The sequence below is a fragment of the Spodoptera frugiperda genome, chromosome 12, assembly GCF_023101765.2.
Source record: "Spodoptera frugiperda isolate SF20-4 chromosome 12, AGI-APGP_CSIRO_Sfru_2.0, whole genome shotgun sequence".
Taxonomy (NCBI): domain Eukaryota; kingdom Metazoa; phylum Arthropoda; class Insecta; order Lepidoptera; family Noctuidae; genus Spodoptera; species Spodoptera frugiperda.
Genome location: NC_064223.1, coordinates 11,169,117 through 11,181,898, shown reverse-complemented (window position 1 = coordinate 11,181,898; position 12,782 = coordinate 11,169,117). Strand labels below are relative to the sequence as shown.

At 33.2% G+C, this 12,782-nt stretch overlaps 2 protein-coding genes across 5 annotated transcripts in view; one reads left to right on the top strand and one right to left on the bottom strand.

Annotated features, from left to right (window-relative positions):
* LOC118262919 (uncharacterized) overlaps positions 1–12,782 on the bottom strand; it is a 401,080-nt gene that overhangs the window by 112,029 nt on the left and 276,269 nt on the right. The gene's annotated exons all lie outside the window — the stretch shown is intronic.
* LOC118262822 (probable G-protein coupled receptor No18) overlaps positions 1–12,782 on the top strand; it is a 126,735-nt gene that overhangs the window by 65,378 nt on the left and 48,575 nt on the right. For both annotated transcript variants that reach the window (XM_035574438.2, XM_035574437.2), the window contains exon 2: positions 6,534–7,003. In XM_035574438.2, the coding sequence (XP_035430331.2) occupies positions 6,658–7,003 (346 nt within the window). In that variant the 5' untranslated portion in view covers positions 6,534–6,657. The remainder of the gene's footprint in view (positions 1–6,533; positions 7,004–12,782) is intronic.

The window sequence follows — 12,782 nt, the reverse complement described above, 5'->3', positions numbered from 1 at the left end:
TTAATATACTTAATACTACTACTACAATATACTACCTATAGAAACTAAGTAGACTTATTAAGAGATTCAATTCGTTTAACCCAATAATCATTTAGATTTTGATTCTAATCGAAGAATTATTATTTGACTTCTACATCATAGGATTGAGATCATTGTTATATCACCAGAGATGCGATATGCTACGTTGCTTCGGCTTCCACCAATCATATTCATTGGTAGACATAGCTTAGCACTGGTAGAAACGGACTCAGTTAAGCTATGTTTTTTATATGGGCGTGTGTTGTGGATGTGTTCTATGGATGCATGCTATGAATGTGTGCTATGGATGATACATCGCATACTTGAACTGCGCATAGTCCTCGCACAGCAACATAGCACATCTCTGGTGGAAAAGCACCCTAATGATGTTTAGATCGTCTAGTTGAAAGTGTTCTATATACGACAGCTCCTTGCGACCATCTAATTTTATTTAGAGTTGAAATGTCAACAATGTAATTTAAGTATGTAGTTAGAACATTATTTGCACGACTGTCCATTACGCATTACAAACGAGTGCTTCCAACGTCTCGGCCTGTCTCGATAGAACCGATCTAACGTTTCTATGTAATCTAGGCTGAGGTACAATCTCGTACGGCCGGTGTATACGGTGTACACAGCTGGTGTACGCCTTGTACACACATACGGTGTAGATACGATTAGTTACAGAATAAACATGGCCGTCACACGACTTGGATTGCAAAATAAATTACTTGACAATCTCTTGATGTAAGTCGTAGTCTTACAAATATAGAGGTCTTAGCATTAATGCATTGGAATTACAAAAAATATACTATGAGTAAAATTGGGTTTCTTTGACGCTAGGGGGTAACTTCAACCCATTTTCTATGACCAATAGGAATCCAGAATAAAGTAAATATTATTATTAGTTTAGTCTAATGGTTTGAGTCCAAGTTACCCCGAAAATCATCCAATGAATTCCACCTTGGGTGAGGCGAGAGGGAGTGTCAGACTCTTACTGACTAAAAGCCAAAGGTTAAAGAAACCCGATCTTACCAGTACTAGTAAACAGAATTTAATTGAATAATACTCTGCCCGACACAAAAACCTTGACTTTTCGGACGCACTTACACGTAACTACGTGTTAAAAGGTTGTACCTACAACCTTTTAACTGAAGAAGTGGTCACTACAAAAACTAATTCATTTTAGCATTTATAGTGGAATTGTACGTAGTTTTCATTCATTCCACACTTGGTATTAGCCAATAAAACTCAATATCGTTCCAATCCAAAAGTTGTACGCTGAACGTTAAACGTTGCGTGAAAAAAATAATTCATCGTCCAAATTGGGCAATCACCCAATTGAGCAATTTTTATTAGAGGTTGGTCAAGTTCATTCATCTAATGTCTTACTCCGCCTCAACAATTACTGTTACATATTTTTGGAGAATTCTTTTAATAGTCGTAGTATTTTACATCACACTAGTATTATAAATGTAAAAGTTTGTTTCTTTGGATATTTGAACGTCATATATTATGACATCTGAGTTTGTTTCAACATTTCTTCTTAGAGTATAGTCCGTTAGGAAATGCCGATCTCATCTAGATTTTTTTATATAATAATAATTTTTGACGTGTAAACGTGCTTTTTTGTAGCCTATTTACAAAAATAAATTAACTTCATTTCGTTTCGTTTCATTTAATTTAATTTACATGATTTAATTTAATTTCGTTTCGTTTCATATCATTTAATTTCAATCACGCTAAAATTACTGAACGGATTTTGATGACATTTGGTATACAGACAGGGTATGAGTAGACTTTTCATCCCACGGGAATAAAGGCGAAGCCTATTAAAATCTTTAGCTACATAAAAATAAAATTAAGTTTTTAGAAATAGGCCGAAATACAGTATGACCTATTTTAGACAGTTTATTATCTCATTTTGTGGTTTATTAGTCTCAATGGGACTATAAACGCTGAATTTAATTTATCCGTGGTAAAACTCAATTACAAAATAGCATAAAATATTAATTAATATCTAATTGAGTATTTTCAATATTTGTTTGTTTGAAATTTTGAATGAGTCTGATTATATCTTATTTTTATTTGTGTGCTATTGTGTGTATTTGTTTTAAATATTGTTCTAAACCTTTAAGTTTTATGATTTAAGTTTTCTGTATATTTTTATGACTCTTTTGCGTGATGTGGCCTCCTTTAATTGAGGAAGCATATCGTTTTTAATTTATAGTATTTTTATAAGTGTATGTAACTTTCGTGAGACATACTAAATTAGTTGTTAAGTTTGTCGGCTTATTCACATTATTTGACTAGGAAATCGACTAGTTTCGACCCATGCTAGAGCCTCATATTCACGAGCAGCATATTGCGACAGTCGCCGCGTCATACGGAATTTAAGTATATATCCAGAAGGGATTCTGGATACCATTACTAAATAAATAAATAAACATTTACCAACAAGTCAGGCGTACCTTATAAAATACAAAACGAAATAAATACTAATGCTTCTCATAATTTAAAAACGTGAAAGTCAGATGAAAAATACGAATTACCTTTTTAAAATTCTAATTAGCTGCAAACTCGTCATGATTCAACCTCCTGATAAGGGGTCCACGTAAAGTAAAAAGTCGGAGATAATCTAATAAAAGAAAACCGCACCTTTTACTAAATACATCTTGCGGTTTTGTCCGCGACTCGGAAAATTTACAGCCTCTTTTTCCGCAGGTCCTTGTTATCCGAGATTGCAAACGTGCTACGATAAAAGACTTTAATTTTTTCATGCTAAAGCTCTTTTTACGCTGCAAAATGAATGCGAGAAGACAGAGATTTAATTTTTTTGAATCCTTGTTTAATGGCGGTGATAAATCTACGCGCTGTGACTCATGGGTGCGGTTTACAGTAGTGACTTGTTACTGTATATTTTCACGCTTGTGTGAAATGGAACTAGAAGTATATTTTCTTTGTTTAGTGGTATAAGCCGGTAAACGAGCTTACGGATCACTTGATGGTAAGCTATCGCTGCCGCCCATTGATACTTGAAACCGACGTTTTATAGGTTAGGAATTTAAGGCTTGTTGGGGAATCGGTGATTGGGAAGGGGGAGTAATTGGGCACCTCACTCACAGTCACACAGTGAAACACTCAATCGCTGGTTCACGTCGGTTTTCTGAGAGACCGTGGTATCAGTCCAATCGTGTGGGCCCATACGTGACTAAGTATGGCCCTTCCACATTTGAATAAGTAATTAATTTATCATTATATTTATTTGCTTTCTTTCAACATACATACAAAAATATTAACTTTAGTTTCTAAGTTAAAATGACACCACATCTAAAAACATATTCAACTTACACTAAATATTCATAGAGATAGCCTTCCAAGTAGAGTATAAAGTACTAAAACACTAAACTAAAGCATATAGTTCTTGCAAAAAATATGCTAAGTGTGAATCATTCGACCTTCTATCCACTACGTTTAAGTGTCTCCATAGCTACTGATGCCTTGAATCGATAAGCTGCAAATATCAAATTCATCAACGTTTGTTTTACTGAGACCTTGAACAAATCACTAAGTTAAATAACTCAAGTACCACGTGGAGAGATCGTAATAGAAAGATTTTTAAACACGTCAAAGTTTTTATTTGTAGGCAGTTTTGTAAAGTTGCTTTAGTTTTGTAAGTTAGTGTAGTCGCTAGCTTTTTGTTTGGAAAAGTATATTTCTTTTATAGGAGAAACTAGTGGCGCTAACTTGTCACCCTGTAGTTACACCACTTAAAGAAATCTTCTGTATGACTGATATAGGACAATATTTTAGGTGTACTCAGGCATTTAGGTCAGTAATTGGACGTTAAAATTGAGGTATTATGCTGAATAATAAAGAACAAATGAATCTCTAATAAAAATATATCATATATATGATGATAATAATATAAATATATGATGTCAGGCATGTCATAGTCCTGGTGAATGTCGGGTATGTCATAGTCCTGGTGAATCCATAAGACATATAATTTCTGGTTGTGGTCGTTTGGCTAATGGTGAATATTTGCATAGACATAATCAGGTGGCCAAGATTATCCACCAGCAACTTGCTTTGCACTACCAACTTGTTGAGTTTGAGGTTCCATACTACAAGTATGCGCCCGATCCAGTTCTCGAAAACGGCCATATCACGTTGTACTGGGATCGATCTATCATCACTGACAGGACTATTGTAGCCAATAAACCTGATATAGTGGTGATAGACCGACAAGCGCGCCGCACGATGATAATCGATATCACCATCCCTCATGACGAGAACCTCGTGAAAGCTGAAAAACATAAACAAATAAAATATCTTGACTTGGCTCACGAGGTTGTCGACATGTGGAATGTGGTATCGTTGTGCCGATAGTCGTGTCGGCCAACAGCCTCGACAACCACCTTAGGAGGCTGGGGTTGGGCGGATGGATCAAGGGCCTGATGCAGAAGGCAGTACTCCCCGAAACGGCATGTATTGTGAGGAGGTTTCTGTCTTTGGAGCCCTAACCACCGGTAGCTTGGACCATGCTCCCGCTACTGGTCGGCTCCTATTTTTATATTTTTAAATGTTATTTTGTTTTTTATTTTTATAAGTAATGTTTAAAAATATAATTTTAGAGTGTTTTAAATAAATATATAAATATATGATATAATGCATAAATTATTAGCAAAAATTTTCGGTTAAAATTGTAATAAAAACGAAGACTGATGCAATTTTTCTCAATAAATATTCATGCTATTCAAAACCAACATACCTACCATTAAATATAGATTCAAAAAGTAATTACGAACTCCGACCACACCAACTCCAATTCCTTTGCCCCCAAGTATCTCCAAAGCCCCATCCTTCCTGATTTCATTCCAACAATGAGAACATTACGTTATTATTTCAAGTTTATACAATTGACAGACAGTTCAAAGTTGTCTCGGCCCCTCGTTAACCAAAAGATTTTGAACCACTTCGCCCCTTTTACCGGCTTAGTTTAAAATGCTTATAAATAATTTAAGTTTAAGTTGTAAAAGGGAATTCCTTAAGATGTTCAGGAACAAACAATTTGCTTCGGTTTTGGGTACACAGCTTTGATTGTGACTAAATTATTTATTTTTAAATATCTACTTTGGTCTGTTTGGAACGTTGCTCAACAGTTTTGAATCCTATTTATTATAAACCAAATAATAGATACGCCACAGTTTACTCTGAACTGTTTAGTATAACAGTTCTTCTCATGTTCTATATCCTGGTGGTGTAAGAAATTATATTATTAGATTCTTTGTTTTGGGAAGGTATACTTCTTCAGCAATGTAAACAAGACTATAATATCAAACTACGAGTACTACTAATAGGGATGATAAAGGGGTATGATAATTAAACATCTATTTAGTCCGTCAGGTAGGTAATGCAGAAATATTTGACACGTATTTTTTCATATAATATAACAATAGTTAGATAAAACGAATCAAAGTTTAGGAGTAAATACGACGACAAATGCGACAGAAGTAATGTCACGCGATATTTGAAATCGACATATCTTCGAAAATATTTGTATCTGTTAGAAAAAGAAATACGTGTCTAATATTTTAAAATAATCTACAAGACGGACATTAAAATAAAAATGAGTCATCTACCCTATTCTACTCTGTATGGTTATCTGTCACACAAAAACACACAGTATTTTCAACCTTTTCTAATCACAATACAATCTTTTTTTGAAAAACTAAACTTATGAATCCCAACATTACGTAAATAAGTAAGAAGGATTTTTCAACCAATCATGCGCCTAATATCCGTGAAATATCTACAAATAGGCCTGGGCTATGCACATAAATTGTGTCGTAATCGCGAGATCTAAAAGGGTCAGAAAGGTCTATTTGTTTTATTCTTTATCTCCAAAGATATTGGAACATCTACCTGAATCATGAACGCAATAACCCTTGGAAGGTAATATTATATTTTATTATGAGTTTCATTAACTTCGGGTTTATATCTGAAATAACTCTGAATGTCACATTGAACCCGTTATATAGTATATTATTTAGGTATATTATATGTGAAGTGTGATATCTTTTTATAATAGGTAGTGTAGTAAATAAATATGTGTTTTAATAAATGTTTTTAATCTAAAAAGGACGGGTTTATTTGTCATAGCTGCTTAGTTACGCTTTCTATTTCATGTGTGAATTAAACTTATGACATGATAATCATAATGTATTTAGGTTCAAAATCCATTTTACTGAATCTAACTTAAACGTAACTTCGCGCCAAATTTTTGAAAAACCGAAAAATGCCCTGTAATAACTCTGCCCGACCCGTGAATCGAACCCGAGACCCCTTGTCTGGCAGTCGTACTTGTGACCACTTAACCAACGAGGTTGAATTTTACTGAATCTATGTCAATTAAAACCAAAAAAAAGAAACACAAGAAAACGTCAGTAACAATATCAATAACAAAAAAAGAAGCTTCCACAAAACCATTGAAACACATTATTCTTTTACAGATGCTGAACAAAATTAACGAGGAACAATAAAAATAAGAAGAAAATGTATCCTGAAACCATCCACATTTACGAAATAAGATGAACGTACCGTCGAAGATGAGACTGGTACTAAAGTCACGACACAATGCATGAACACAGCCATAGATTTTTAACAAAGAATATTCTGGAACTGAATGAGAAGATTGAGGAAGTCAATTATACATTGGAAGATATATTTGATGTTTTTGCTAATAATACTGGTAATGTGACTGGTGAAATTAATGAAGAGAAAGCGGTGAACAACTGGTGGGCTTTGATAGCTATTATGTTAGTGGTTTGTACTGCGGCTGGAAATGTTCTAGTATGTCTGGCTATATATTTAGAGAGGAGATTGCAGAATGTGACCAATTATTTTCTCATGTCACTGGCCATTACTGATCTGCTTGTCGCGATTTTGGTGATGCCGCTTGGAATTCTTACGTTGCTTCGAGGTAAGCTTTTTATCAACTTGTTTTTTTTTACCGTTTTGTCAGTTGTGTGACGATAAATGTGACTATTGAGGGTAAGGGGGAAGGGGTGTAAGGAGTATCGAGTTTAATACCCCCAGTCAGTCGGAATATTATTGATGATCTCAGTTTTTAGTTTTTTTTTTTGTATGTTATAGCGCGTAGGCTGTAATTGTGATGTTGTATGTACATGTGAATTATAAAATCTTCTGTCTTGCTAAAACTGTGGAACGGCTAGACCCGATTTATCAAATTTCATTATGTCAAAATTAGCTAATTGTCCAGGGAAGGTTTAAAAGGTGAGAAAAACATCTTTAAGGCGTTACAAAGTTTGCAGGGCCAGCTAATAACTCATAAAAACCTACCCCTTACGTGGAACAAAAGATGAATCAAATAATATTATAGTATCTTTGTTATTACTTCAGATGAAGGACAACATGAATTAGTTTGAAAATTATTCATAAATTCAGCATTGAAATGAAATGATCACTGTTGTAAAGCTATGAAACACAGTCATCCGAAAATAGTGAATAATTGAAAATTAATTTAAGTTACACATAGTGGAGTGGTACGCTGATTGAAATTCATTCGTTGATACTCGTATTTATTATTTAACAATTTTAGTTCACAAATGGACTGATTTTATATACAGTTAATTACAATATTATGTACACCTACGCTACACTTATGCTATTAATATTTTATAAAAACATTTATATTAACTAAAAGTCACGATTTACTCACGTATATACATATAGAACCAATTGCTATTAATTGTTTTCATTAACGAATAGACGGAGACAGTAAAAGCAAAAAAAGCAACGTCACGCTTTTTATCCTCGGAGGGGTAGGCAGAGGTACTCATTACGATACCATTATGTCACGGTGCTTACGGCGATGCTAATTAGTTTACGTTTAGACGATAAACACTGAAAAGTAAGCCTGAAAAATGCCCTGAAAGCCTCTTCCGTAGCGCTCAAAGTAACAGTATTAAGTTTATTCTTGTAATATGTTTTGGTAACAATGTATGAAAGACTATTTTAGTTATGTTAAATAACTTTTGAAAAATTTTATGATAAGTATATAAAATTAGTCTTACTTCTGAAAATAAATTCCAAGTGCAGTGACGCCTTTCTCATTAATCACTCTGAAAACCATATCAAAATCGGTTCAGTTATTTTTGTATTCAGACTGACGGACTAACATGTGACAACAATACATTACGCTGCAAAGTCAACAGGGACAGTCGAATAAATTATTTTTAATACTTATCTGAAGACAGGTAAACAAAAGCCACATCAAAATTGAATTCATTCGCTAATTTCTCCACAAATAAAATTAAGCAGAAAATTGAGTAGGTACTAATGTGATTATTCGAGACTCACTTCCAATCCCTATTCCCAATCACAATCTCCAATTTTCAATCTGTAATCTCGAATCGCCAATCTACGATCTCCAATCTCGAATCACCAATCTACAATCTCCAACGTAGAATCCCAAATCCCAAACTCCAATTTCAAATGCCCAATCCTAAATCTAGATACGTAGTTGTAATTTCTCAGATGTTGCAAGAATTCATAGGCGGCTCCGATTGCTTATATCTAAAAAAAAAAGTTCCTTTACATTAACTTCATGTGCTAATGACGCCAAAAATAAGTTGAAACCGAAAATTCCTTGAATAACATAAATCTTCCATAGATTTCCCCATGTATAGTGGGTGTTTAAACAAATTTGGGGTATAATGAAATTTCGCAGGAAAGCCTCGCTAACTTTGGTAGGCGGCAACATAACTTAATTTCGCCACAGCGTCGATTAGAGCCTCTAAGAATTAATTTGTGTAAGAATTAATGCTATTATGAATTGATTGAGTGGAAATTCGATTATATACCGGTAAAATTTGAGTAAAAGTTTCTTTAATGTCTTATTTTGTGTGGGAGGTTAGTGTGTTTGGTGTTATTTTGTTTTTTGTGGAGTAATTTGGTTTATCGGTTGTAATGTCATGGCATCGCACTTATTTCTCAAATTGATATCCACGTAAAAGACTTATTGTTACGACTTGTAATCAATTTTATAAATACCGAAAAAAGTCCAGTATTACTTTGCCCAACCTGGGAATCATACCCGGGACCCCTTGTCCGGCAGTCGCACTTGCGACCACTCGACCAACGAGGCAGACAGTTCTGAGTAGTGTAGTGTTTATTTATTTTTTCATTTTCTTTAACATGTTCACTGTCACTGCAATTTGCTTACAAACAGACTTAATTTATCGGCTGTCAAATTGTTATTTAATTTGTTACCAAAATAAATACACTTCATAATCGCAATCCACTCTATATAATTCTCAATAAAGTCAAACACCACTTATAATAGTCACATTTTAGGCTATAGATATCCACATTACCGCCATATTTTTCGTCCACTAACATGTCTGTTTATACAAAGTGAACGCATAATTCGTGTCGCGTGAGAGACCTGGCATTGATAGATGCGCGCTCGGCACACGACAATGACTGCTCGGGACAAACACTGTTAATAGCAGCATTATAATACATTATTAGATCCTTTGAAATTATCTTCTCTATATACATACAACGTGTTTAGACAATAATAATAATAATAATATATTTATTTGCGTAAAACATGGTATAAATGGTGTTACAATATAAAAATGAGCTTACATGTTTTGCTAAAAGTGTACTTAGCATGCAAATCTTCAACTTAATACTAACATAAATGTTTCTTATCCATAAATTCCTTAAGACTATAGAAGTTATTTGTATTTAGCCAGTTATATAGTTTAATTTTAAATAATCTAGAGTTTAAATTTCTTATGCTATTCGGTAACTTATTATAAATACGAACACTATTACATAAACAGCTTTTGTTGTATTTGGTAAGCTTAGGAACATCATTTAGAACGAGTCTTTGTGGGTCCCGCCGGTTCCGCGGATTCATGTCATTGGCCGTTTTAAACAAGGCCTTATGTTTATTGACAAACATGCATATTTCAAATATGTATAGGGATGGCAGCGGTAACAACTTTAGTTTTTTAAATATGGGTTGACATGATACCTCAGGGTGCATCCCATACATTGCCCTGATACACTTTTTCTGAGCAATAAAAGCTCTGATCATATCCGTGCTGTTACCCCATATTACAAGCCCGTATCGTAACAGTGACTCTATGTATGCATGATAGGTCATAATAGCAGTTTTTAGACTTGTTATATTTTTGACTTGTTGAAGTGCATACACGAATTTATTTATTCTCTTAGAAATATAATCTACATGTTCTTTCCAATTTAAATTTTCATCTATAATTATACCAAGAAACTTTGTATGTGCTACTTCATCAATTTTTGTTATATTAAGTTTAATATTATAATTAGGATTTTTACATTTATTGAAATTTATATATACGGATTTATTAAGATTTATTTTTAAGTTGTTTGTGTCAAGCCACTGTATCAATTTATCTATTGTATTATTTATTTCAGACTCATGGTTATGTATACAGTTATTGACCTTTTCAGATGCCACAATGATAGAAATATCATCAGCAAACAATATACATTGATGTTTGGTTATACTAATAATATCATTTATATACAGCAAGAATAGGATGGGGCCTAGAACGCTTCCTTGGGGAACACCATATTTATTGTACTTGTATTCAGATGAAAAAGGTACCATGTCTCCATTGTCGTCTATTTTATCAATGATAACTCGTTGTTGTCTGTTACTAAGATATGATGCTATCCATTGAAGCGCAGGACCTCTGATACCAACTAATTCTATTTTTTTAAGTAGCAGTTCATGAGAAACTAAGTCGAAGGCTTTTGAGATATCAAAAAATAGTCCAGTAGTTAAATTGTTGTTATTGAGATTAGTAACTATAGCCTTTACAAGGGAGAATACTGCTAATGTGGTGGACTTATTTTTTTGAAAGCCATACTGGTCCTTGCTAATTATATGGAATTTTTCGCAATAGTCAATTAATCTTCTATACATGCACTTTTCATAAATTTTTGATAAAATAGGTATTAACGTAATTGGACGATAATTATTAATATCACACTTTTCCCCTTTTTTAAACAATGGTTTGACTATTGAGTATTTGAGAGCGTCAGGAAAAGTACCTGTTTCGAATGAGACATTTATCAAATGCGTTAAAATAGCGGTTAATTCGTTAACACATTCTTTAATAATTTTAGTATTGATTTCATCGTAGCCTACTGAGCTGGAGTTAGTTAATAACATTATTTCTCGTCTAACCTCATTTTCTGACATAGGTTTTAGAAACATAGAATTTGTAGGGGCACTTAGAGTAGATATTTTTATATGTTTATGTGTTGTTTCATGAGTTAAGTTAATGTAGTGATTGTTAAAGGCAGTGGCAATTTCCACGGGTTGTGTTAGTATCCTATTGTTAAATATGATTTTATCCATGTTTCCTATGTAATTAGTATCACGTATTTCGTTTTTAATTACTGCCCATGTGGCCCTACATTTATTTTCATGTTTGTTTATATATTTAATGTTTGCATTTTTTTTTGAATTCATTATACATTTTTTTAGAATATTAGAATATTTAATATATTTATTTTTATTACTAGTATTTTTATTTTGATAGTATTTATATCTTAGTGTACGTTTATTTAGACAGCTTTTTTTTAGACCCTTACTTATCCAATTTTGGTTATTTTTATTTTTGTTATTTACTTTTACTTTTACTTTTGGGAAACAAAGATTATAGAATAAACATAAAAGTTCATGAAAATCACTGAATGCGTTTGTATCACTTTTTATATATATGTCTGACCATGTTATATTGTTCAAACATTCCTTGAACTTGCGAATGTTGTCTAAATTATAATCTCTTTTATATATATAATAAGTTGTACGTTTTTCAGCCTTTTCATTAACAGGAAAGCTTAACATTTGGCCTGTATCATGGTCGGAGAGATAGAGAGGCATGACTGATGCGATAGCGTTCGGAATATTACTTAGAATGTGGTCTATGCATGATGACTTGCGCGTGGGTACATCGATGTGAATTTTCATGTTAAAGTTATAGGATATGTCTTGTAAATGGTTAGTAATATTGCTCTTTTTCAAAGTGTTTATATTAAAATCTCCCGCTATAACAATACGCATTTTATATTTGTATTTTTTAGTTATATAGTTTAAAAGGTTGTTTAATTTACTTAAGAACTGTGTGGGATCAGAGTTTGGTGTTCTGTACAGGCAAATAATTAGCAATTTATAACACTCAATCTCTATGCCACATGCTTCAAATGTATTTTGAGTAGCATATGTTTTTATATATGGTAAATCTTTGAAAATAATGTCTTTTTTTACTAAAATGCAAGTTCCCCCTCTTTGTTTTTCTCTGCAGAAGTTGGCAGCTAGTTGATAATCAGATATTTTAACATAGTTCTCATAGCCTTTTTTAATAAAAGTTTCCGACAGACATATTACATCTGGTGGTTTTTGTGCTACTCTTAACTCCTGAATTGTTATTTCTAGGAGTTCCCGTTTCGACAGAATGCTAGCAATATTTTGGTGCATAATATGAAATGTATGGGTTTTAGGCTCGAAAAAAACTATTTTTCTTTTTTAACATAGGGAAATAATAAGGTATTGTACCTTTGTTTACATTGCTGACAGATTCAGTGGGGCTAGCTGTTTGTTTATTTTTCTCACAGCTTTGGTTATTAAAGTAAAAAGGAATCGTTCCCTTTTTAGGCTCGGCTAGGCACTT